The sequence below is a fragment of the Botrytis sinoallii genome, assembly GCF_014898435.1.
Source record: "Botrytis sinoallii strain Bc 23 chromosome Unknown BSIN_017, whole genome shotgun sequence".
NCBI lineage: Eukaryota > Fungi > Ascomycota > Leotiomycetes > Helotiales > Sclerotiniaceae > Botrytis > Botrytis sinoallii.
In genome coordinates this window covers 871,121-898,573 of record NW_024066044.1, presented here as the reverse complement: position 1 = coordinate 898,573, position 27,453 = coordinate 871,121, and the positions used below count along the sequence as shown (strand labels likewise).

Genomic DNA, 27,453 nt, shown 5'->3' with positions numbered 1-27,453 from the left:
AATGACAAAAGCTATGGGATTTGTTTTCGATAATATCCAATTGAGTAGTATCTCGTGTTTCAGAAATACTGAATACAATAATCAATTGTTTTTATGTGATTTGAAAATGGGTTAGTTAGAAAATGATTGAGTTGCGATGCTGCAAATGTGATATCTACTCTAATTATGATTGTGGTATATAGTACTGATCCTATCTTTTCTTGATAGATTTGTATAAATGTGATAGTAGCAGTTTCATTATATTTCACAAATTCTATAATTGGTAACGGTGTATATGTGTTGCTATTATTGAGATTAAACTTCTTTGCAATCTTCTCAATATAGATATCATGTGCTAACCAAAGTTTTCTTATTTTCCAATCGCAAATGATCCGGATACCCAAAAAACCATTCTATATTGTTTAGATCTCTCAATTCATAGGCCGCCTTGATACCAGAAATGATATTATTAGCTATTAATACATGCTTATAATAATATATAATCTGTATATCATCCACAAAGAATAGTACCAAAACAGTCTGATCTGGGTTTGTGAAAAGATAGGGTTTCTTCTTGTATTAGTTTAAACCTAGATTCTTTAGTGTCTTACTAAAGTCCTTGAATTATAATGTAGGGGAATCTCGGAAATTATATAATGCGTAATCGAGAACTATACATTTATTTGGTTTCTTGAATCTATCCGATAAATAGCAAACTACAGGTATATCTGATGGATCCCTATAAGTATTAACAAATGCATTAATAATATCAAATTGCTTTGTTTCCAGATCATATTTTATTATCAGTGTTATTACAATTCTAAATGATTTTCTGACAAGTATTGTGGTGTAGGTTGATTTGATTGTATCTTTAGCTTAAAAATCATTATAAACAACTAGTTTAGCTTGATATTGCATTAAGAATCCCTATTTATTGTATTTGTATGTGAATACTTATTGTAATGGTATAGGGGTAATTAATGCGTTTTGTACATTGATTTCATACTATATTTTGCAATCCTTCAGATTATTGATTTCAATCTTATATTTACATTTAAATCATTTTCCCAAAAAGTAATCCTTGAGTTAGTGGTAACGCTGAGGTAATTTGGGTAATCCTAATAGATGCAAGTTGGGTAGCTCCTAAGACTTTATTTTCAAATACTTTAGAAGAACTAGGTTTATTTATATAACAAAGGCGATTATACTGTGTATAGTAATAAATAAGTGTTTTTCCCCCTGTATATCTATATTTGGGTGGTTAGGCCAAAATGTTGAATAGAAATCTTCAATATGAGAATTACTTTTAAGCGACAAGTTTGCAATAAGAGTGTCTATAAGTGTGTAATTGCTTGTTAACAGATTATTTTACAATCTCTTTTGTTATTGAGTTTGATGATAATAATCCATAGATATATTGATATCAGGAGTTATATTATCAAAATCAAAGGATTGATATTCAGATGGATTAAGAATTAAGCGAGGAATTTCGATCCTCATGATTCTTTGTCTTTTGGATTCTCGATTAGAAAGAAATGAAAATTGATTTTCTTTGAATTGATCGATTGTGTATATTGGAGGAGGTAATCTTTCTGGTAATGTTATTTCCTCTACGATGTAGGTGTTTATAGTATCAATAGGATAAGTATTTGGATCGTTTTCGTACTCCCCGCATATAATTTGGGTAGCATTATTAATATATTTATAATTCATACTTTCTGGTTGATTACTATGGTTGCTTGGTAATATCGGAGTAGAACTTGTAGATTCCTGTGTCTGATCAGTGGTGGTTTGTTCTTGAATTCGGTCTTTTGTCTCTAGAGCCTCTTCAAAATACAGAACCTTGTGTGTACTATTATTTTCGGTATTCATATATGAGCTCCCATTTCCTAAAGACATTCCCGAGTTCTGTTTGTCTTGAGGTATATCTAAAGTACGTATAATGGTATCAATAGAATCAGTAGTAGTATATATCAAAGTCATCACATCATTACCTTGATTAACAATAATACTATCGATATCGATTGTTTGCTGAATATCGAGAGCTAGTGCAAATTGCTATAGCTCTTGATCTGTGTGTATATCGATGGTTTTATCTGTTTGATCTATTTTGTATGTTCTTTCCTCAAAGAAAGTAATGTTTCGAATGACGATGACCTGTTTGAGCTTGGGTATTCAGATACGGTAGATTGGAGAACCTGGTATGTATTCAACGAGATATCCAATATTTGCTTTAGGGTTAGTTTTGTAAATTCTCTTGTTTATACCTAATTCTCTTTCCTTATCTAGAGGGTATGCTCTACACCTGTATCGATATATTCTATTTCAGTTTGGGTGGAGATCGATAGTTAAGTGATCTGCGATTGTTGGGGCAGATGATCGTAGGTATTTATGAATCAAGTATCCAGCATCTTATTTGGGGATTTAAATGATCGAGCTTTAAGAGGACTAATATTATATAGATAGATAGCAGCTTGCACTGCTTCAATTTATAAAAGATCAGGTATGCCTACGGAGATTCGCATCTTGATCTGTTTGGTGATTATCTCTTGTTCTGCTTGTTCCGATCCTCTATTTGATTCGTGCATATTTGGTGGAGATAACTCAAGTTTAATACCTTCGGTTTTGATTTAATTTTCGAATATGATGTTTTTCATGATATCAATAACTGAAGTGTTGTTGTTCTGTTTGATACAGACTACTGATAGATTGTACTTTCTGAGTACCCAAGCAAGGAAGTTCTGGATTGTGTCGAACACTTCAAAATGAGTTTTTTGGTATAATGGAAAGCTAAAGATCTTTTCACTAAATATGTTCTTGATTATCAGAAGCCAGGATGCTTTGATATATGTATGTGGAAAGTCGAATAAATCCCATTGAATTTTGTAGAAAGGATATGGTGATCGGGATTCACTAGGAGCTTGTGATATTATTTGTTTTAGTATATGTATGTGAGCAATTAATATATTCAATTCTAGAGAATCCTTTTATCTTCATATTTCTTGCTGAGGAAGATGAGATGTTCGAGCATTTCTTTATCCAAATATCCTGATCGTTTATGCCAGAGTTCTGCGGAATCTTTTTGAGATTTAGATGGGTTTCTCAATCAGTGAAATGGTTGTTTGACATTGGTATTGATTGTGGGATATATCAGAAAGTTTGGATTTACAGGTATTGTGCTTAGGTTGATCAAGCAGGAGGAAAGTGGTTTGTATTCTAGAAACAAGAGGTTATCTTTATGAGTATAATAAGCGACAATATAACTATTCTCAAGATTGCCCTTTCGTAATGTAGAGTCCATCCCTAAAAACTATATTCCTGTATCTAAGAGCTTTGTTTCCGAAATAATATTGATATGAAATCTAGGAATATATACGACATTTGAGAGAACCAGATCATCTTTTGAACCTTAAAGTCTTTGGAGGATATTCTTGATTGTGTAAGTATCTCGTCCAATGACCTGAATTTTTGTTGTTCCTGTCTTAACGTAATCTGATGTTGGTGAAAATATATATTCATATCCGTCAAGAAGATCGATATTGTTAACGAGGTGCATAGCGCTATTGCTATCAAGTATAGTATTATCAAAGAATTGATAGAATAGATCAGAGATAGTAATATAAATTCCATAACTCATAGAACTTTAGATAAAACAGACTACTGTTTTCGATCCAGGGTCTATTGAATCATATGATTAAGAAGTACTACCTCTTGAATTGATCCATCCCTTCTGCTCCCAGGCTTTACATATATTCGACCATCAATCTTCCTTGATCCTTCCTCGTATATCATTGCATTCCTTTTCTATCAATGAGATTGAATTCCGAAAGTTGCATTTTCCGATAAGTGCGAACTCAACTAACTAGTATATCTTGGAATAGTGACTACCACCTGCCTTTTCATTCTTCCAATCAGATTCCGACTTACAAGGGTATTTATATCGACCAGTTGCCTTTTTGAAGTCTCCTCTCCAAGCATTACCTTGCTTTCCTTACAGATTACCAGGATTATACTTAGATTCAGAATTGATTATCGAGAATATACCCTTGTTCTTGGATATTAGAGAGTTCTAATAGATTAAGCTACCAAAGATATCTCCGAATTACTTCAAAAAGTAATTGGGAATTCCAAGTTGATTATTGGTTTCGATTTGAATAAATATAATATTTACTCAAATGGGGAATATATATGCTCCCACAGCCTATAGAAAGTTGATGATTACTAAATCATCCTTTACTTCGATATAATATGATTTTGCAATAGTATAAGCTTTAGTTCATTCGTTATACCATTTGATTAGATTAATTCGATCTACAATTACTTGCTGAAAAACGTTTCGATATTCTTAAGCAATAACAGATTTTGCTATTATAATAATAGGTGCAAGCTTATCCTATAGCTTCTGAATGATTGTTTTGAGTAGTAAAGCTTTTCCATCACTATTATCAAGAGTAAGTTCTATAAGGTGAAATGAGTCTACTATTTCCGTAATCCATTCATAGACATCCTGATACGATTTATGCATGATATTATACTTGTCCCTCTGGTAGCGGTACTCTCCTTAAAGTACAGAGTGTTCTGCTGAGATATCTTGAAAGGTACTTGCTTTAGGCCTTACAGGCTTAAGTATTGGCTTTTTAAAAGATTGTGATAAAATTATCTTAGTATTTCTTTCTGAGTTCTTTTGTTGAGATTGTTTATAAGTATCAAGATTAGCAAGGTACTTTGTATTATTGTTCAAATCGTATTTTCTCATGAGATCGACAATTGTAATAAACTCAGATAGATCCTTGGTAAGCCAATCTTCTTCGTCGGTAGGGATTAACTGGTAAAGAGTTTTTCCATCTTCCGAGGATTCTCCGGAACTGATCGGAGTGATCGGAATAGTCTTAGAATCAGATAGTTTGATATTCTTCCAGATATCTTTCGATATACAAAGGTGTTATAGATTCAGGAACCATCTTGACCAGTATCCACGAGTAACGAGTTTGATAATTTCTGAGGAATTGGATTTAGATATAACGAGTTTGTAAAGATGAATAGGAGAGAGTATATATGAATTAGAGTGATCAAAAGATGTATATGAATAATGAGGGTACAGTATAAATGCTAACCGGATTTATAACTATTATAAAGGTAATAGCTATATCTAATAGTTACTTTGATTAGGAGATAGGTATATAAAGTGATAATAAACTAGATTGACTTAAGGTGTGATTATAAGGATTATACCTGCTTTATATACCCTGATCAGGCAATGGAGTCGCCTAATTAGATATATAGGGTATACAAATGAACTAAGTGAAATAGTTTTAGTAATCATGAGAATAAGTACTCCGGAGGAGTACTAGGATTAATACCGTAGGGTTACACTATACGGTGAATTCCGTGACATAATTGTATCTAGAAGTGTTGTAAGCGTGCCCAGTGTATTATAAGGAATCTGGGATACAATATAGTTATATCAAATCTCCACAATTTGAACATTATCTATACCAAGCACAATAATTAGCTATATACAATTTTCATTTTGCAAAAGGTTTTTGTATTCCTCTAGTATCTTATATTTCAGAGTCTATTCCATTCTGTTATAATAAAGTAAGGGGATCAGTTCAAGCTTTAATCTAAGAACTACTTCTATAATTTTCAATTACAATACAAAAGGATTATTGGTGATCATCTGTTATCTACTTTTTATTTTTATAAGGATTGTGCAGCTATTTCGCTTCTATTGTTTGCGCTCTTGTATCGTCTTTATTATTTTGGGTATACTTGTCTTGGTGTCCTTCGGTATCTGAAGCGCTCCTCTAGTCTTAAATGTATCAGTATAGGATTTAGCAGTTTCCTTTGGGTTATTCTTATGATTAATATAGAGATTCTCTATATAAACCTAGCTTATCCTATAATCTTGATTATACTATCAATATATATAGACCTTAATATATTGATATAACTCAATTCCGTTTTACTTAGAGTTTTAATATACATATCAATCACACTTATAATCTTTAGGATTACTTATTGCTTTTTGTTTTCTTTATAAAATTAATCAATTATTACTTTATAAATAGATTGTATATCATTATCTTCACTCGCTTCAGTTATCGATATGGTCATCGTTATTATTGTTAAAGCAATTGGGGTGTGACCCGATATGTTTTGGCGGTGCGATAGATTGCTTACGACTGTATATTGACAGTATTATGATGAGCCCTCGAGGCTGCTCTTCCTTTATTATATATATAATGGAAATATGAATAATAGATTGTTCTTTTTGATATGACCTATTATTTTGAGTTTCATCACTATAGTTGTCTATGCCCACATGATGATAAACCACGTTACTTATAGAGATATATGATTACATAACACAGAAGTAAAAAAAACATATTGAGATTAGCTTCTACGAATCCAAATATTGATTTTATAATCTATTTTGAATTGATACTAGTTTAGTCATATTCATAATATTTATGCTCATTTCATGCTCATTTTATTACAGTTCCCTAAATCTCATTCCTTATTGCTAACAATTCTCTATACACATAACACATACACATACACATATATCACCAGAATTTCAACCCATAAAATCTCAGCAAAGTATTCTCATCTCGAATATATAATTCCGTTCATTCATCCATTCATTCGACTAAAATAAATACAATCATAAACATAAATATACAAAATCATTAATCATTTATTTCATCTCTCCATGGCCATTGCCACTCCCACTCACACTTTCATTCGCATCCGCAACCATGACCCCTCGTTCCCGATCCGCTACTCTTCCCGCCAAATCCGCAGGACGCGATGGTCTCCATCGCTTCCCCATCAATTGCACAATGAACGTGGGGATGATACTAACTCCGATAAGCAGACCCGCTGCCACAGCTGCGCTTTTCGAGAGACCAAGATTTGTGAACATAGATGGAAACCTATCATTCTATTAATTACGACATTCCTCAAAGAATCTCAAGAGAAAGGAGAAAACATACCAAAAAGGACCAATAAATCCCCAAATCTGTCTCACAAACGTGATAAACACTCCAATACTCGCCGATTCCTCGAGATGCGAATCCACCGCATAAGTAATCAAAATCGTTGTGACGATTTGATTTCCCACGCCCGCAATGGCGATGCCGATCACTGGTGTGATATTCCAATGCATTTCCTTTGCCTGTTCTGTGCGGACGAGGAAGACCACGGCTCCGACAATGGTGAGAACGAATCCGGCGTAACTCAACCATAAACGATGTTCGGGAGCGGGCTGGATACCTGTTTTGCGAGCCTTGCGATTCATCCAGAAATCCGAGAGATTGCCTCCTAGTTGTTCACCGATGACGGATCCGATGATGAGAGCGAGAAATTGGTAGCCGAGTTGTTGGGCGTTGAAACCGAATTTTTGGGCAAAAAGTTGGGGGAGTTCGACGGTGATAAGGACGGATCCGAAGAGGAAGGTCATGGCGTATGCAATTGCTGGGATGACAATGCATGGCTTTGAGAAGAGAGTTATAGGGTGAACGAAATCGTAGACACGAAGTGGTGAAGGGTCGATTCGATGGAAAGTGAGATATTCTTCTTTGAAAGAAGATTTAGGATGTTGGACTCCATGACGAAGGTATCTAGTTTCTGGACCCAAGAATACATAGGCGATAAATTGGACTCCGTTCATGATTGCCAAGATCCAATAAATCCATCTCCATCCTACGTTGTTGGCGACGAATCCCATGATGAAGGGAGAAAATGGAACTCCAATTGTAACCATAAGTGTCCAGATTCCCATATAACGAGCTCGATCTTTCTTGAAGAATGATTCTGTGACCACGGCACTACCAATTGCTCCAGCGGGACAGATGAAGAATGCAACAATGGCACGACAAAGTGCCATAGTGGCATAGGTGGGAGATTTAGCACATCCTATGTTTCCAACCAAACTAACAAGAAGTGATATAAGAAAAAGGGGTCTTCGTCCGAAAGTGTTGGATAGAGGTTTCCATAGAAGCGGAGCTCCTCCCAAAATAGCAATTTGAAGTGAGGTAAGATATGAAGCTTGTTGAAGTGATACGCCTAGTTCTTCGGCGATACTTTCGTAGGCTGAATAATGCTGCTGCTGTAAATGTTGACATACATGCATGGAGTGCAACGAGTACAAGATTTGTAACTTTCTATACTTCTTGTTAGCTAAGTTGAGAGATATTGATTAGATGATTTCGATATATACCTTTGAGTTGGTCCAGTTATAGGGATCAGCCTCACTAGGTCCAGGTAAAGGATCTAAATCAAGAGTTCCATGTCGTGCAAGAAGATATTGTCTGTGTTCTTCAGATAACTCATTTGCTTCAATATATGTTGCATGATTTGCTGCATGGTCGATGGTTTCAGAAAATTCACCACTGGGGTTTGAATCTTTACGCTCAATAGCGCCTGTTGTGACTGCCATTGTATTGCTTCGTTCAAGACAACCTGATATGGAAGTTTGATATCAAATGGTACACAAACCAAGGTTAAATCAACTTCAGTATTTTGAGAAATCAAAAAAAGTTTGACACTGCAAAACCACCCATCCAAGACTTCGAGCTAATTAAATAAAGGAACTCGTAACGGAAGAAAGAAAAGAAGAAGTTTATGAGCACAAATGGTTCAACTCGAATCGAGGATACATGTTTAAAATATAGGAGAAAATCTTCCCCATATTCAGCTAATCCACCCCATTCTCCACACTTTCTCTATTGAAGGGCGTTAGGGACCTTGTTCTAAAATCCCATGCCGCTTCCAAGATACCACCCCCCTGTTGCTCATACCGATCATGGTGCCGAATATCCATTCCATTGCAAAAACCATCCATCATTGTGGAACTTGCCACCAGAATCAAAAAGATAAGCAAACCCCCGAGAGTTGTCAAAGCAGCACCAAATGATACCTAGGTAATGAAATAATGTAACAAAGTTAACCAATGTCCCGTGTATGCCTTGCATACTAAGATGAAATGAGATAGGCAACACGAGAGATTCGTGGTCTATTCACGGTCTTGACTCCGGATGTGAACATTGTGGGGACTTGGACTCTCCACACTTGACCAACACGTAGAAAGTAGTTGGCTACGAATAAGTGGAAGGTGTTGGAACGAGTGGGACGGTTGCGCGGCCCCTTGTTTATTTGCAATCCGCGCGGGTCAGTTTGTCAATTTTCTCCAGGTGCTCCACGATATTTTAACTTTTTAGGTTATTGTTGTAGATATTCTGGCCGAAAGTTGGGGTTTGTGGAGATGAACAAATGTTGGGGTATGGGGGAATCGTTCTGGGGTTCTGTTTGAACTTGTATGACTACTTCATATATTCTCTTAAGAACATCGTGTTGCCGGTGATTTAATTGAGGATATAATATTGGTTGTGATCATGTCGTGGATATAGATTTTGGTATGGGTATCTGGAGGTGCATGGTGTGGTGTTGAGGGGTTGCAAAATACTTTTTCCGAGGTATTGAAGTGGATACAGTAGTGGACGGGAAACTACTATGACACCGCTGTTGATTGATAGACATAGATCTCCAATACTGTAGTTACTAATCGCAAATGAAATCTAATCAATTTTTTTTTATTTTTTATAGAAAAGTCCATTAGAGTAAGTTAAGAGTAGGCGGACTTCCAAAAATGGTATATCTTCTCCATTCTGTCGCTCTAGTTCGTTTCATTATTTCTAGTTCTTTGTAATTCTTATAAATCGCTCACAATTCTCTACTGTCCCCACCGTTGTATGTATGTATGTGCATTAGTCATTTCTGTTCATCATGGTGTGCTATTCCAAGCAGTCTGCAGCATCTCCTATAAGCAGGTGAAGGAATCACAAACTTTCAAGAAGATAAGGATGTTACACTCACAGAGCTCATAACCTCATGGCACAGTAAAGTAGTCGGACCGTCCCGTCTGGGCATATTTCGCACCTAAAACAGTGTGCATGAGCAATGCCACCCAGCCTACCCATCTTGGTATCTCAAACAAGACTTTGGGCGTTCCCACACGCTGTAACCTTCCTATCTACCGACATATGTACTAACCTTGGCGTTCAATACGACGTCATCCACCATCCTATATGATTTCTGTGCAAATCAGGTAGGTCAATCAAGGTAGGGCAAAAGCTGTGGAGATCATTTGCGTTGTTGTATATCCTATGGCGAAGTGAAGGAGAACTTTGTATTTTTGATTGGCGATTGAATAAATGTATTGCGAAGATATCGCAAAGGTTTTACCTGCAATGCTACCACTCGCCATGTACGAAATAAATTGTATAACCCACACTCTTATCCATATTTCAACAAACTCGAGTATGAGAGGCATCGGATCGCCATACTCGCATTGAAACATTGGGAGCGTCGCAAGATAAACATGAAGTCTTTTCGTGAATCTCGCAGGTGTCTAGAACGTCCTCGTCGGTACCGAAAATCCTAACACCCACCTACCTACGTGCAGCCCTTATACCATTTTCCATAGCCCCTTTCACTTGTGTATACAACCATTGTCATAATCATTAATAACCAATATGACACTGTCTTTATCGCTCTTAAGTCCTTCAATGATTTTGATGTTGATTCCCTGATGTCAACAGAGAAAATTTAGTATGAGTCCCATCAACTATCATTCTCACTTCTTAAGAATTGATGTACCTACCTAGGCATACCGAAATGAAGCACAGAATGAAGAAGACAAGAAGAATCAAAGTGAAATGTACAAATAATAATAACATTAATCTAAATTAATACCTAAAACTACAATCCTACATATACATATACGCTATACACAAACCCACACATACATACATATACATAACCCAACCCAAATAAATACATAACCATATATACATATGTATGAACATACACATACGTACATATACCCATCACTCCAATTAAACATATATCAAAATTACAAATCGAAACCATTTCTACAATCATAAAAGAGTGTCTACTCATATCTAATGCATTTACTCGTAATCAAATAACAATAAAAAATCGACTTTTCCCTCCTTCCCCATATACAACGCCATGCCCATGATCTTGATTAAGAGAAGTGATTATACAAAATCAAATCTATGGGGCTAATACCAAAGCCAACAATGCCATGCGACAGTAAAGGCCATATCTCATCTGTAAAAACATTAGTAAAAATAATATAATTGGGGAAAATTGACAACGTACCTGTCTAAGTATGCAGCTCTTTGATCGAAATCCACTTCCTCTCCAATCTCGACATTTCTTGGTAATGGATGCATAACAATCATTGAACTCTTTGCATTTCTCAATGTCTTGTTATCAATGATGAAACTATCCTTCAATCTTTCATACTCTTCCAGATCGGCAAATCGTTCCTTTTGTACACGAGTACAGTAAAGGACATCGGATCTAGCAAGGATCTCGGGGGTCAGCTCAGTAGAGACTGAAAGTAATTGACCAGGCTTGGATTTGATAAGTGCCAAGATTTCTTGTGGAAGGGACAAAGCTTGTGGGGAGACAAGCTGGATGTGAACATCATAATTTTGAAGAAGCTTGACGAGAGAGTGAACGGTACGACCATATCTAAGATCACCAGTAAAGGTAATGGTGAGACCACCAACAGTACCCAATTCTTCTCTGATTGTGAACAAATCCAAGAATGCTTGAGTTGGGTGTTCTTTGCTTCCATTGCCTCCGTTGATGATTGGAACTGGTGAGAACTTGGCAGCAGTTGCAGCACTGCTCTCTTCAGGGTGACGAAGGACAATAGCATCTCCATAACACCCAGAGTACGGATGGTATCTGCAAGAGATTCACCCTTGACAGTGGAAGAATGAGAAGTAGCAATTGCAACTGTTCGTCCTCCCAATCTTTGCATAGCAGCATCAAATGATGCGGATGTACGAGTAGATGGTTCGTAGAACATTGTGCAAAGAAGACGTCCCTTGAGAATGGAAAGAACACCTTCACGTTGAACACCCAATCTCATTTCTTGAGCAACAGAGAAAAGTAAATGAAGATCTTGTCGAGAAAATTGATTAACTGAAAGAACGTGTTGATTCTTGAATGGTGATTGACCAAGGAGGGTTTGTAGAGATGGCGAGATAGTTGGTTGAGGGTATAATGGAGCACCCAAATCTTCAGCTATTGAACCAAATTGTGGTGCTTGATTGGCAGCGCCATCCAAGAACCTTGAACGAGTTGCGGGTCGCATAGCTGAAGATGATGCACCGGCAAATGAAGAGAACTTTCTCAATCCATGAGAGCTATCAGGTCTTGGTCCCATAGATGGGGATCCAAGATTAGCCTTGACAAGCGGTGATTGCGGTACTGTGGTGTGCAAATCAATAAGGTGAGATGACATATCTTTACCATCAATAGCATCTTGAGTTGGTAAACCATCTAGACAAGCAGTCTTATCTTGGAAGATGACTCTCTGAACAGCTCCTCTTGTGACCTTTCCAACAAGTGGTGACCAAACTGCTCCTGGCTTAACAGTACGTGGTCTATCAATCTCAATCTCTACGGAAGCTCCGACTTGATCGTGAATTTCGAAGATCTCCTTTGGATTATCATGGAGACGAGCCTTAATATCATCAACTGTGAGTCTACCATCTGCAACGGCTGAGAACAATAGAGGCAAAGTGTCAGCAATACCAACAGCAGCATCTGCCTCTGCCTTTGCAATAGTTGCAAGCTGATATGGTAAGCTACCAATGGAAAAGACATCAATGATGTTCATATGTTCCCATAATGCTTCTTGGTCCTTTGCAGTTGGGAGGAAGGAAGCTTCAGGGTAATCATCTTGGCTGAAGAAAAGAGCGTAGACTGAAACATCACAAGTGACTTGAAGACCCTTTTGCTTAGCCAAATCAATCAATCCAATATCATCCTTGGTGGTGACGTTGGTGATGTGAATCTTTCTGCTATGGAGACTTGCGAGAAGAAGGATAGATGCAAGATCGGTCATCTTTGCATCTGTGATAATTGGCTTGAAAGATGGCCAGGATTCAAAATGAGCAGTAACAGCAGCTACCTTGCTGATATTGTCGGACAAGTGATTGAATGGGATGAAGAGAGAACCGACTTCACCAGTGACTTGACTGATTTGATCGGCGTTTGAAGAAGTTGCAGCAACAGAGAAGTTGTAATCGCAAGATGAACCAATTTTGCTGTTGAGTTGAGCGACCTTCAATGCTCTAGCATCGGTGACTGCTCCATCAAGACCAAGAGGCATAACACGAATCATACTGAAACCAGATGCAATCGATGCTTTGGTAACAGTTTGGAAATCACGGCTGCCAGGAGTGGTGATGCCAGGAACAAAAGATGCAATGTTGATAAGACCCGGAAGAACAACAGTTCTGTGACTGGTTTGAGCATCAAATCCGCTAACTTCCATATCATAATGTCTTGCGATGGCTTCGATAAGGATCTTGGCGTTCTTGACATTGGTGACCAAAGGTGTTTGATAATCGACAGCCATACGTCTAGTTTGGTAACCCTTACTCATGTAGTTGGCAGGTCTTCTATATCTGTTGCTGGAAGGAAGATTGATGTAAAGATCAATCATGTTGTTGGCAAGATGTTGAGTCAAAGAGTATTCGGATTTTTGGTCATCCTCACCCTTTCCGAGAATTTCGAGATATTGAACTGGAACATCATGTTCTTGCAAGAAATCTGCGGTACCAGCTGTAGCGAAAAGTTTGTAACCCATCTTTTGAAGCTTGACAACAGATGGAAGCATTTCCTTCTTATCCTTGTATGAACCAATAGAAAGAAGAATGTTTTGCTTTGGTAGCTTGAATCCAGTAGAGATCAATGCTTTAATGTAAGCCTCATATTTATCACGACCGAAACAAGCAACTTCTCCAGTAGAAGCCATCTCAACACCAAGAACTGGATCAGCACCAGAAAGTCGAGAGAAACTGAATTGAGGTACTTTAACACCAACACATCCTGCAGGTAATTCGGTAGGTGGGTATGGCATGAATGGTACACCCATGATAGCTTTAGTAGCCATTTCAATAAGATCAACACCCATGACCTTTGAAACGAATGGAGTTGATCTAGATGCACGAACATTACATTCGATGACCTTGATATCATTGTCCTTGGCGATAAATTGAATGTTATAAGGACCAGTGATGTTAAGAGCTTTACCAATCAAGCGGGTAGCTTCTTCAATTCTCTTGATAGTTGTAGGGTCGAGATCTTGAGGTGGCAAGATCAAAGTAGCATCACCGGAATGTACACCGGCATTTTCAACATGCTCAGAGATAAAGTGACCAACCATGACACCATCCTTTGCAACAGCGTCCATCTCAATTTCCTTTGCATTTTCGATATACTTGGTGATAACGACTGGATGATCTCTTGAAACCTCAACAGCTTGAGCAAGATAAGCCTCAAGATCTGGTTCAGAGTAAACAGTGTTCATAGCTGCACCTGAAAGTACATATGAAGGTCTGACAAGCACTGGATAAGAGACCTTGTTACAGAATGTCTTAGCATCCTCGAAACTAGTCAACTCTTTCCATGTTGGTTGATCAACATGAATACCATCAAGCATACGAGAGAACTTGAAACGATTCTCGGCAGTATCAATCATTTCTGGTGATGTTCCAAGAATCTTAACGTTCTGTCGATGAAGTGGAAGAGCAATGTTGTTTGGGGTTTGACCTCCCATAGCAATGAGAACACCACTTGAAGACTCCAATTCATAAATGTCGAGAATGGTTTCGAGATTGATGTTCTCAAAGTACAATCTATCGGCTTCATCATAATCAGTACTGACAGTCTCAGGGTTGTAGTTGACCATGACAGTCTTGAAACCAGATTCACGAAGAGTTCTAATGGCACGAACGGAACACCAATCGAATTCGACAGAAGAACCAATTCTGTAAACTCCTGAACCGAGAACCATGACACCGTGATCATTGAAAGAGATATCGCTCTCAGATCCATTGTAAGTCATGTAAAGATAATTGGTATGAGCCTCGAACTCGGCAGCAACGGTATCGATTTGCTTTACGACTGGGACAATGCCAGCTTCAGTTCTCAACAATCTAACAGCAAGCTCCGTAGAATCCCAGAATTTAGCCAATTGTCTATCACAGAATCCAAGTTGCTTGGCTTGTCTGATTTGATCATATGAGATGGTGCTAGTGTTGAAGGTTGACATGTGCTTGCTGAAGTCATTCAATCCCTTGAGCTTGTTCAAGAACCATTTGTCAATCTTTGTCATTTCCCAAATCTTGTTAACAGAGTAACCAGATTGCATAGCATTAGCGATGGCAAAGAGACGTTGATCAGAGGGTGTTTGAAGTTCATCATCAATTGACATTAAAGCCTTTGTTGCACTGAACCCCAAGTTATGGAAATCGATAGCACGAATGGCTTTTTGAATAGCTTCTTCGAAAGTTCTTCCGATACTCATGACTTCACCGACACTCTTCATCGATGAACCAAGTTGTGTGGAAACACGGGTGAATTTCTTCAAATCCCAACGTGGCATCTTAACAACGACATAATCCAAAGAAGGTTCGAAACAAGCACAGGTCTGTTGAGTGACTGAGTTCTTGATTTCGTTGAGGGGGATGTTGAGACCAAGTTTTGCAGCAATGAAAGCCAATGGATATCCAGTAGCCTTGGATGCGAGGGCTGAAGATCTGGACAATCTAGCGTTGACCTCGATAATGCAGTACTCCTTAGAGTCAGGGTTGAGTGCGTATTGAATGTTACATTCTCCAACAACTCCGAGATGGCGAATAACATTAACAGCTGTGGTTCTCAACATGTTGTAATCCTCATCGGATAATGTTTGGGAAGGAGCAACAACAATTGAGTCTCCAGTGTGAATACCCAAAGGATCAAAATTCTCCATGTTACAAACTGTGATACAGTTGTCACGACAATCACGGACAACCTCGTATTCAATTTCCTTCCATCCCTTCATACTTCGCTCGATCAAAACTTGAGGACTGGCGGCGAAAGCTTTGTTGCAAAGTTCAAGTAATTCTTGCTCGTTGTCTGCAAAACCACTTCCGAGACCTCCTAAAGCATACGCGGCACGAACGATGACTGGAAACCCAATATCTTTCACGACATGCATAGCTTCGTCAATGTTGTTCGCTGAAGCGGACTTGGCGCATTTCTCACCAATCGACTCCATACTACGAGCGAACAACTCACGATCTTCAGTAGTGATGACAGTGGAGATTGGGGTACCGAGCACGCGAACTCCAAGTTCTTCAAATTCATCCTTGAGCTGAATACCGACAGATAAAGCAGTTTGACCACCAAATGTAACGTAAATTGCATCAGGCTTCTCATGTTTGATGACTTTGCGAACAAAATCAGCCGTGACAGGAAGGAAATAAACCTTATCAGCCAATCCCTTAGAGGTTTGAATTGTAGCAATGTTAGGGTTGATCAAGATAGTATAGATTCCTTCCTCCTTAAGAGCCTTAATAGCTTGACTTCCAGAGTAATCGAATTCACCTGCTTGACCAATACTGAGACCACCACTACCCAAGACAAGGACTTTCTTGACATTGACTTTAGGTGTGAGCTTCTCATTCTCAACTTTCTCACCACCAGGGAAGACAACTGGTGCGGAGAGAAGTTTCTCATCGTCGAGGGTCTTTTGGATAGTGTTGATAAAGACATCAAAGAGGAATTCAGTATCCCTTGGTCCAGGAGTACTTTCTGGATGGAATTGAACACTGAAGTATGGTCTGTTGACATGTCTGATACCCTCGTTACTTCCATCGTTGGCATTGACGAAAAGTTCCTCCCATTCCGAAGGCAAGGAACTTGTTTGGACAGCGAAACCGTGATTTTGGGATGTAATATGACATTTTCCAGTCAGCATGTTTGTACATGGAATGTTATGTCCACGGTTACCAAACTTCATCTTTTCGGTTTGAGCTCCAGCAGCTCTGGCGAGAAGTTGATGTCCAAGACAGATACCGAATATTGGGGTTCGGTTCTCCTTCAAGGCAGATTGAATGTGCTTGACAGTTTTGTCCATCATGGCTGGATCACCAGGACCGTTGGAGATGAATAAACCATCATAATCCTTGCCGGCGAGAGCAGGGAAATCATAATCCCATGGGCAAACGAGCACTTCCACACCACGCTTTACAAGACAACGCAATTGGTTATATTTCAAACCAACATCCAAACACAACACACGTATAGGTCTACCAGAAGGATGTTTCAAAGCATTCGAAGGATCAGGTTTGTATAATTTTGGCTCGCGAATTGATACTAAGGCATTATGTTAGCCCTTCATTCGGGCTATAGCAAAGTAGGAACTTACCATCTGCGACAAGGTTCTTGGCATTGGGATCCACCCAGTCAATTGCTTCGAATGATGATCTCCAATCCTTTGTAGATAAAGCAGAGATGTTGTCGTTTCCATTGGCAGGGATATTCTTTTGCAACAACATTCGTCCAAGCATACTACCTTCATCTCGTATTCTCTTGGTTAAAGCTCTGGTATCAACACCATAGATTGCTGGAACACCTTGCTCTTTCAACCATGTTCCCAAAGAGGAGGCTGCGAGGAAATGAGAAAACTCTTCGCCTGCGTACGAAGCGCAAATCAAACCTGCAATGTGGATTTGAGATGCTTCGAAATGTGCTGGCAGATCCTTGAGGAGTTCATCCATGGTTTCTCGAGATGGTACACCATAGTTACCCACCAAAGGGAACGTAATGACCAAGATTTGTCCACGGTATGAAGGATCAGTGATTGATTCTGGGTACCCCACCATACCTGTCTGGAAGACCAATTCTCCTGCGACACTCTTCTGCGCACCAAAACTATATCCCTGATAAATTGTGCCATCCTTCAATTCCAGACTGATGAGTCCTTCATCTGTGCCATTGAGGATTGGGGCGGCAACTGGAGGGAAAACTAATTCTGCCATTATGATGTAAGATATTGAAAAGAGGTTTTTTGAGATCTGCGCGCAAGGACTTCAAGAAATGCCCTTCAACAAGCTGCAAAGCAGATTGAGGAGTGCTTTAGTGATCCAAGTTCGCCAGTTTGTAGGTCAAGTATCAAAGAATAATTCCTGACCGTACGACTTTTTGGATATAAAAGATTGAAAGTGTTGAATAAGTTTTTGAGAGTTTAAGAATTTCTCTCCAGAAAATGGGACTCCTCAATTTTTTTTTCTGGTGCTGAACAACCGAGGGGAGCCGATTCGGTATTGGGTTTAGCCTATTGGGCTAGCAGGGATGTAAAGTCAAGGCTGTCACCAATTATCATCAGCCTTGCATCTACCCCTCGTGCCCCTCAAGAACTTTTCACCGGTATATTGCCAGAATAACACCGATGATATTATGTCATAAAGGTGGACTGAAGACTCACCTGGGTAGCACGTGGATAGCACGTGGGTATCAAATATCAAGCACGTGGGTATCAAATATCCAGCACTTGTAATAATTAACTGTCAAAGCAATGTTCAAAGTGGATAATACGTATAGATAGAGTTCACAGCATTTATGTAGAATGAGATTTCTACAGTAGAGTAGGTAAGATGTTCTGTTCTGTGCTGTGTCATCGGAATATAAATCAGTCTACGGCAGCTGTTTGACGCTCAACATCTTTCCTACCTCTCCTACACCGAAAGTTTGCATCGAAGGTTGCCGTTTCTGTGTTCTGATACTGGTACTGGTCAAGATACATGGACTGATACACAACAGCCGTAGGATATCAGTACCTACCTATCTACCTAGTACCGGTAGACTCCTCTATTTTCATGTGGAAGTTTCCATTGCAGAGACCGCCCACCGTTATTGCAAGATGGACAATTATCTTGGTGGCTTGCAATATTGGTTACCTAGCAATAACTTTAAGCATCATGTTCCTTCCATCAATGTTTGTGCGGTGAGCATATTGATATTCGGAATCAATCTTCACTGCATCTCGCATACGAAAACAAGAAGATCTCGAACCAAGCCATGAAATGCATGCGAGTCAGACCTACAGGAAGAACTCATATATACCTTGGGTAGAATAGCGGTCTGTTCGTTGATTGAATGATGTGCGCCTTGTGAGTTCAAGCAAGTCCCCGGAAGTTTTTTTCTCTCTCTCCCACCCCCACTCATAACCGATGTGGTACAAGAATCCGTTATATGATTACCTCGATTACTCACTCACCCACACCAGTTGACATTGACCACCTGCTCATTGTCCAATAGAGGAAGTTGCAAAATATAATATACCTAGATGCCCAGGTAGGTAGGTATGTCTCTGATGATGTACCAATTTTTCAGATCGCTCATGATTTCTCATGCGGATATGGATTGATGAGCTTGCTCATAGGTACTAGGTAGCTTCTAACGATTCTCCTCCTTCCCATGGAAAGGAAGTTAATTGGTTTGAGATTTGAGACACAATCGACGCTTAGTTCACACAGCACAAGAGGGGAAGAAAATCATTCAGGAAAATGGACCAATGTCGTCCTTGTTCTGGGAAAGCGACAAATTGGGCCAGAACATTTGGTAAATGGCGAAAGGATGGACTACCTTGACTACCAATCTCATAATCCAATAAGACTCTCGTTTTGGCAGCTTCTTCTTTTCATCATGCAAATAAGGTAAGCTGACCTTCCCCATATTAAAAGTCCTCAAGCCACCAACTCCTCGAAATGAATTCTAATGCATGATAATGATATCTCGTTGTATTGAGATGAGAGATGAGAGATGAGGGATGAGGGATGAGAGAGTAGAACTAAACAACTTCAGATTATATACCTATCTATCTTCATTCCATCACGAGGACATCTCATATGAACGGAAGCGTGGTTTTACATTTACCAAGTGAGACTTAGTGAGTACGTACCGACCTCCGTCTTTATCTTTAGATAAACCCTCAGTTCATGTTCTCGTGCTTGGGTCTTTGATTGGATGAGATAGGGATTTGATGGCCAGGATTTGATCGGCAGCATGCATATAAACGAGAAGGGTGCATAGCATCAAGGGTGTCTCGGTGTGCAATGACATGATTGATTGCCTTCCAAAAAAGTTGAGATCATTGATTGATTCTAGGTTTCCCCAATTCTCGACCGGTATGGGGTGAATATCGATTTCATATCCTATGTGATTTTGGGAGGGTTGTGAGATAAGCACATGAAACAGGATTTAGGTTTGCCATCTTCTACTTTTACTCTTTACAGGAAGAGATTTTATATCTTCATATTCTCTTCCTTGATATTGTTTTGATATATAATTTAATTAATTCGATAAATTGGTTGCTTGATCTTCATCAAGGAATATCCATCCACTCTTCGAACGACCGAGCCTTGGTTCTGGGAGCTGGGACGAGAAATAATTAAAAAGGGCTCGAGAAACGCGATAACCTGGAAATCAAAGATTTATTTACTTATTTCGTTCTTTATTTACAAACACTACTAATGAACTAATATTTTACAACCCTTTGAAACTATTCCTTCGCTCGATCAATTTTCGGATTGCGTTGCTTCATTTCTTCAACTCCCGTCGCTACAAGATGAAATAGATCAAGAAAGGCAGCCTTCTCAGCAACCAGCGTTCCTTCCTACCTTCCATTTCCGATCATACAGGATTAAGGATTAAATCGCTCAACCGCGGATTTTGAGCTGAAAACATTCCAAACAAAAATGTTATCTTCATTACTGCGTCCAGCGAAAGCTCGACGACGCGCTCAAGAGATACATTCCCCTTTCTCGACACTGAATGTTGACCGATCTTCACCAGCTGTGGCTAGAACAGAACGTCTACCTCGACATGCATCCGCAGATTTTACGGAAACGGAAATAGAAGAAGATACAGAGGAGGAAATTGCGCAACAAAATGATGGGGAGGATGAAGATGAAGGAAGTAATGAAGACGACGTAGAAGAAGAAGATGGTGATGAAGATCAACCTCTCTTGCCTATATTTTCTGCGGCACATCTTGGTATCTAGCATTTCTCTATCTCTCTCCAAAAATCCAATACTAACATTTGATTAGATGCGCTTCCAGTATATAATCTCACACATGCCATTCGACTCATCATACTCCCGCGGACGGAAACCACATTGACATGGGATCAATTACGGTCACCACAAGTCTCACAGTTCCTAGTGAAGCCTATGCAACAACAAATTCGAATTTCGCACTTTAATCGAGCTACCTTATATGCGTTGATGGCAAATTGTTTACAATTTAAAAAGGAGAGTCAAGCAAATCCAGGTAACGCAGGGAATAGCTTAACCAGAGCTTTAGTTTGCGAGCTTCTAGCTATCAAATTATTGAAGGAATACAATACTAGAGAGTTAATCGATGCTCTTTCCTATGACTTCTTTCCATTACAAGGAGTAGCAGAACCAAATCCACCCATAACGAATTGGGATCAAAGAAATCGTGCAAAACCAGTTGCTGCCAGGATCTCAACTTTGGAGGTAGCTATTAGGGCGTCTGCGAAACGATTTTTGGCACATCCACTTGTAGTCCAACAACTAGAGGCTATCTGGGCTGGAACAATTGTATTCCATTCTGCGGCGGATAATCTTCACCGTACATCAATAAACCGGACTGGATTTAAGAAACCAAGTCCAAGCAATGGAACTGCGGTCCCATTACTTACCCGTGATCAAATTCAATATGGGACAACAATCAGCCGCCCAAAACTTCAAAATAAAGAACCAGAATCGGAACAAGCAATTCAGACCTTGACTAGGAGAACGGTCACATTATATGACCCAAGAGATGCATCTCTATTCAAGCTTTCGAGATTGAGGGTACCAAGATATCGTCAATTCTTCTCCACTTGCTCACTCGCTATCCTTCTTGTTCTTTTCCTAGCTGTTCTCAGTCAAAGATCAACAGACATCACCGGTCTCGAAGTCATATTTTGGTTTTGGAGTGCAGGTTTCATGCTTGATGAGGTAGTTGGATTTAACGAACAAGGGTTCTCGTTATATATTATGAGTTTCTGGAATGCTTTCGACTTGGGTATTCTAGTTTTACTTACTGTTTACTATTGCATGCGGCTATATGGCATTTTCTTGGTGGACTATGGAAGAGAGGAGTGGAATAGTATGGCATATGATGTTCTTGCAACTAATGCAATCCTACTATTCCCTCGATTATTCAGTGTTCTGGACCATTACCGATACTTCTCACAACTATTAATCGCATTTAGATTGATGGCAATTGATCTTGTGGCGGTGTTTGTACTAATTTTAATAGCTTGTAGTGGTTTTTTCGTTGCATTCACTCTATCGTTTGGAAAAAGCGAATACGATGCAGCAGGAGTCGCCTACAAGATCTTTCAGATATTGATGGGATTTACACCTGCGGCATGGGAAGCATGGGAAACTTACAATTTCCTGGGAAAGGCATTACTTGTGCTTTTTCTCTTCATTTGTCACTTCCTCGTTATTACCATTCTCATTACGGTTTTAACAAACTCCTTCATGTCAATCGTCTCAAACGCAAACGAAGAACATCAATTCGTCTTTGCTGTCAACACAATTTCTATGGTTAAGAATGATGCACTCTTCTCTTATGTAGCACCTACGAACATTCTTGCTTGGGTTCTTACACCATTCAGATTCTTTTTTCCTTTCAGGACATTCGTCAAGATGAATCGTACTGTTATAAAAATGACTCATTTTCCCTTATTATTCAGTATATGCATCTACGAAAAGATTTTCTTGGCAAGATCTGTCTTTGAACCTACGGATTTGGTTGAAAAAGCTGGACAACGATCGAAGCGAACAATATCATTCCAAGATCGTAGGCATGGACTCTTCAGTCCTAATTTACGGAGACATGAATCTTCAGTTGCTGGTTTTCAGAAAGACAGAGCTCTTGATGAAGTATTTAGGCTAACGCCGAGAGATAATCTTGGTAGAAATCGTCCTAGTTTTGATCGTCGACAAACTCAAACTGTCATCAATAACTGGATGGAACGTCAAGAAGATGTTGCTAGTCCACCACAAGAACAAGATCGTTCTATATTGGAAAGATTAGAGATGCGAAGGCAATCTAGGCAAGCAAATGCCATGAGACATCGTGCACTCAGTCGTCAGCTTTCCGGAAATAGATCTGTGGCTAGTGATCCAGCAGAATTCATGTCTACAGGATTTCATGACATGACTCGAATTTCAGATGATGAATTACATCCAAATGAGTTTGGTGGGGGTCATACAGATGCAGATGGAGATGATGAATTATTGTCCAATGATGAAGACGAACATACCGAGGATAAACATACAGCGACGAATTTCAGCCAAAGTGGTGCTGAATCAGAAGAAGAGTATTTCCAAACCCCAACTGCAACGAGATTTATTTCTCCCACTGCGCCTTTCAATCCACAACAAGATATCACACAACAAAACAATTCTCCCTCAAAGCAATCCAAGTCTACACCAAAGAAGAAGGCTCATGATAGGAATTTATCAACGACGACGATTCTCTTCAATCCTCTTATTCAAAATTCTTCATTTTCGTCCAATTCTCTCCCTCGTTCACGACCATTAACAGCAAAAATGTATTCACAAGCCAATACTGGAACCAACACCCCAGCAGGCCAATCAGGATCTCGTACTCCAAGAACCGCCAACTTCACCAATGCAACTGTTCGACCACGTCCTATTTTACCCAATCGTACAAACTTTCAATCTGTTCCAATTATCACTAAACCAGATCCTGCACGCAATCGCGTTTTGCGTCATAAAGAATCTAGTTTGAATATCAGTTTATCGGAAATGGGTCTTGAGCAGGCACAACTTGGCGCAGTACCGAGTTCATTTCAAACTCAAATGGCTATCGCTACAAAGATGGCGATGAAACGTGATAAAAAAGAAGAAACTGCAGATGGTATGATGGGAAGATTGATGCTGGCAAGAATGAAGACTTTGGAGGAAGGGTTTGCTGAAGTTGTCAGAGAATTTAGAGGAATGCGTACAGCTGGAAATTCTTCGGTTGAGAATGAAACTTTGGTTGGAAAGCGGAAAGAAGGAAAGGGGGATAAGAAGAAGAAACGACCTGGCAGCGCCAATCTTTCACAAACAAAAAGTGAAGTCAATATGGAAAAATTCAGAATGACAAGCTCCAAGGGAAAAGAAAAGGGATACTTTGATAATGATCATGGTGGTCTTGCTTCAACCAATGGACTTGATATTGGAGGGGTTACTAGTCGAGGAACGAGTGAGTATAGGACACCATATGAAACACCAGAGGCTGGTATCATAGCACAGTATTTGACAAAGGGGAGTTCCTTGTAATAATTGCGAGTTAGCGGGAGTTTGAGTGGATAGAATGTTGATGGCGGTGTTTTGCGTTTTAAATTTTTGGTCTGTATTATTTGAAGTACATGTATTGAATGATATCATGACGGGAGGTTGTGTTTATTGTGTATAAAAGAGGATATACCCAAATTGTTTTTAGGTCAATGGGTTATTTATTATGATGGGAAAGCACACGAAATAGTAATGAAAGAATCATGATGGGATGGTATCATATATTTTTCTTGTATTATTCATGTATCGTCCTTTGCCGTGCTTGTGTCAAAATTCCCAGCATGTCTTATTCATCTGAATCAAACCTCAGCTAGCAAATTCCATCGCACATCGCACATCCCATAGCACATCAGTCCATTCCTAACTCAAGCAACCACACCCTCCTTCTTAACCCCTTTTGAAAAATTCATCATTGGCGCAATTGGAACGGGCCAAAACATGACTGCGGCAACGACGGGGACGTAACTATTCGGATTGGGTGTTAGTATTGAATGGGTAGGGTTTTGCATGTATAGCATAGCATAGATTCTTTTTGGGAGAGCAGAGGGGAAAGTAATCCAATAGGAAGGAATGAATGAACGTATGAATAGAGGAATAGATGAATAAAGAGATGGAAAAATAAAGAGAATGGGAAAATGAAGAGATGGGAAAATAAACATACAGCAACCCAGTCCCATACACATTCTTCCACGCTTTTCCCCAGTAGACGTTGGGACCAAAGTAGATGGGTTGTCGGGGAGTGAGCGATTTGGTCGCGGCGGAGGTAGAGGTAGAGGATTGTCGGATTGTGCGGGTGAGGAGGGAGAGGGTGGTGGTGGTGGAGGTGAGGGTTGGGCGGGGCATTTTTTTATATTTTTTTTTGGAGGTGAGGGTTGGTGGATGGAGAGAGAGAGAGAGAGTTGTTTGATGGTTGGATGAGATTTGGTGAAATGAGCTGATGAGCTGAGACGAGTGAGTGAGTGAAGATTGTATGGTGGTGAAATGAGTAATGAGTAATGAGGAGGGTATTGCGACAACTTTGGTTATAGAGGTGAGATGGAACAAGGTTAGAGAAATAGATACTTAAAATGTAAATGGATAGTTGAGAGGGAAAGAGAGAATGATAAATGACAAATCTACATTCCGGAGGAAAGAGTGTGTTTATGTAGGTAGGTATCTTTGGTATGTCCTCGTGATTATTTTGGGAGGTACCTAGGTATGGATGGATGAATATGGTAGGGAGGGAGGGGGTAGGGAGGTATAGCCTGAATGATTATGATAGGATGGGATGGGATGGAGAATTGTGTGTGTGTGAGGGTGTGAGTGAGGAAGAGAGGAAGAGAGTACAAATCCCGGTATTACGATTTGTGGTTTGAGAAGGGAGGGGATGGTATGGCATAGGATGGTGGTGCTTGGAATTAGATCCCGGTTCAAAGCCCGATGGGTTTCAGAGCCCGGGGTTGGCATGTTGGGTTTGTGAGATATGGATGGTTTGTTTGTTTTTTTGTTTGTGACATCGTGAAGGGGTGTTGTATGAAGGGGATGGAAGTTAGAAAGGTACTTACTTAGTACCTACCACCTAGTATGTATACAACAATTCCCGATAGAAACTCGTGAAATGTATTGAATTCATTGTGCGATAACTTGTGAATATGTTTCTCGAGATATCAATTCTAATCGTATCTCGTAGATTGCTTGGTAGTACTGGAAGAGTATAGTGATAACACATGTTGATTTTGAGACAAATAACAGCTCATGGTTGCATGAAGTGAGGAGGAGGTGGTATTTCGTATCTATTCTGGGGTAATGCGGGGTAGAAAGTGCAAGGGGTTGGATAGAAAGCGTATCGCTTATTTTGATACTGGACACACGGACCAGGTGGGTTATCTAAGCTAAGAAAGTGTGACATGGTTGGAAATTACTTTGGGAACATCTTCAATATATCACGTTACGCGGAATTTCGTGACCAGTTTGTTGGACCTATATGTTGGGGATCTTGTCTCTTCTTTTTAGATTGGAACTTGGAAAATCAGTATATTGAGGACATTTCGTTGTCGTATTTAGTTTATCCCACTTTTAAAGCACATCGTATGATCAATCACCATGTCTTCAGATTCGAAGAAGTCCTATCTAGATCTTGTGAAAGCTTGTGATAAGTAAGTTTACAATCTATTCCCTTATAAGCCATAGCACTAATCACCCCTATCAGCTTTCCATACGATGCAAACATCGATGAACTCTACAAACTATACCTCCCAGACGATGACCGGGTTCATGGCTACATGCTTCCCGAGATCGTCTCCCAAATGCCCTGGTCCCCCGAATTCACCATCACCCAAGACCCACCCCTAAGCGTCCAGCTGCATCCTATGGACATCGCATCAAGCGATTACTCCACCACATGCAACAACGCATTCGCAAAAGTAATCAACGAAGCAATCGACAAGGACATCTTCAGCACTCTCCACGGCGAACACAGCGAACCCTACGCCATCCCAGGCGCCAAACAACCCGTGTACCTCGAGCGCTACGCCGCCTCACTCTTCGGCATCATATCTCGGGGTGCACATCTCACCATCTACACCCGCAGCGCCGAAGGCGCAATGAAAATCTGGGTCGCAAAACGCAGCGCGCATCTTTTTACCTACCCGGGGAAATTCGACACCACGGTTGCAGGGGGCGTACGTGCAGATGAATCACCTTTCGAAACCATCGTTCACGAAGCTGATGAAGAGGCTTCGTTGTCTTCTGAGCTTATCCGTGCGCATGTCAAATCCACGGGTGTGATTACGTATATGAAGAGTAGTGGAGCGGGATCGGGAGGGATTAGGGGATTGGTGACGGCGGATATGATATATGTGTATGATTTGGAGGTTGGGGAAGCGACGATCCCGACGCCGAGGGATGATGAGGTGGAGGGGTTTTACTTGTGGAGTGTGGAGAAGGTGATGGAGGAGTTGGGGAAAGGGACGTTTAAGACGAATAGTGCGGTGGTGATGATTGATTTTTTTGTGAGGCATGGGATTTTGAGCCAGGAGAATGAGAAGGATTTTGCGGAGGTGGTTATGAGAATGCATAGGAAGTTGCCGTTTCCGACTGCGGGGGAGAGTTAGTGTGGGGTCTACTGTGGGGTTTGGGATGAGGGTGCTTTCTTTGAGATGGGATTAGATGGATGGTTTTGCTACATATAGATTTTAAAGTGACGATATAGATGGTCAATTGC

At 39.8% G+C, this 27,453-nt stretch overlaps 5 protein-coding genes across 5 annotated transcripts; 2 read left to right on the top strand and 3 right to left on the bottom strand.

The window, feature by feature from the left end:
- Positions 1 to 6,591: 6,591 nt before the first annotated feature.
- Positions 6,592 to 8,590, bottom strand: EAF02_008946 (uncharacterized protein). The gene is made up of 3 exons (XM_038904994.1): positions 8,204 to 8,590; positions 6,978 to 8,152; positions 6,592 to 6,917 (listed from the first exon to the last, which is right to left on the bottom strand). The coding sequence occupies exons 1-3, from the start codon at positions 8,420 to 8,422 to the stop codon at positions 6,680 to 6,682; spliced, it is 1,632 nt and encodes a 543-aa protein (XP_038755404.1). The 5' UTR covers positions 8,423 to 8,590; the 3' UTR covers positions 6,592 to 6,679.
- Positions 8,591 to 10,386: 1,796 nt separating this feature from the next.
- EAF02_008945 (uncharacterized protein) lies at positions 10,387 to 18,067 on the bottom strand. Its single transcript, XM_038904993.1, is given in 4 exon segments — positions 10,387 to 11,118; positions 11,163 to 11,737; positions 11,749 to 17,238; positions 17,291 to 18,067. 4 exon segments carry the CDS (start codon positions 17,901 to 17,903, stop codon positions 11,062 to 11,064), a joined length of 6,735 nt encoding a protein of 2,244 aa, XP_038755403.1. The 5' UTR covers positions 17,904 to 18,067; the 3' UTR covers positions 10,387 to 11,061.
- Positions 18,068 to 20,076: 2,009 nt separating this feature from the next.
- On the top strand, positions 20,077 to 24,444 carry EAF02_008944 (uncharacterized protein). Its single transcript, XM_038904992.1, has 2 exons — positions 20,077 to 20,919; positions 20,974 to 24,444. Exons 1-2 carry the CDS (start codon positions 20,622 to 20,624, stop codon positions 24,234 to 24,236), a joined length of 3,561 nt encoding a protein of 1,186 aa, XP_038755402.1. The 5' UTR covers positions 20,077 to 20,621; the 3' UTR covers positions 24,237 to 24,444.
- Positions 24,445 to 24,509: 65 nt separating this feature from the next.
- Positions 24,510 to 25,094, bottom strand: EAF02_008943 (uncharacterized protein; the record flags this gene model as incomplete). The annotated part of the gene is made up of 2 exons (XM_038904991.1): positions 24,510 to 24,716; positions 24,913 to 25,094. The coding sequence occupies 2 exons, from the start codon at positions 25,092 to 25,094 to the stop codon at positions 24,617 to 24,619; spliced, it is 282 nt and encodes a 93-aa protein (XP_038755401.1). The 3' UTR covers positions 24,510 to 24,616.
- A 1,239-nt stretch (positions 25,095 to 26,333) lies between these two features.
- EAF02_008942 (uncharacterized protein) lies at positions 26,334 to 27,343 on the top strand (the record flags this gene model as incomplete). Its single annotated transcript, XM_038904990.1, has 2 exons — positions 26,334 to 26,386; positions 26,440 to 27,343. 2 exons carry the CDS (start codon positions 26,334 to 26,336, stop codon positions 27,341 to 27,343), a joined length of 957 nt encoding a protein of 318 aa, XP_038755400.1.
- Between the last annotated feature and the right edge of the window lie 110 nt (positions 27,344 to 27,453).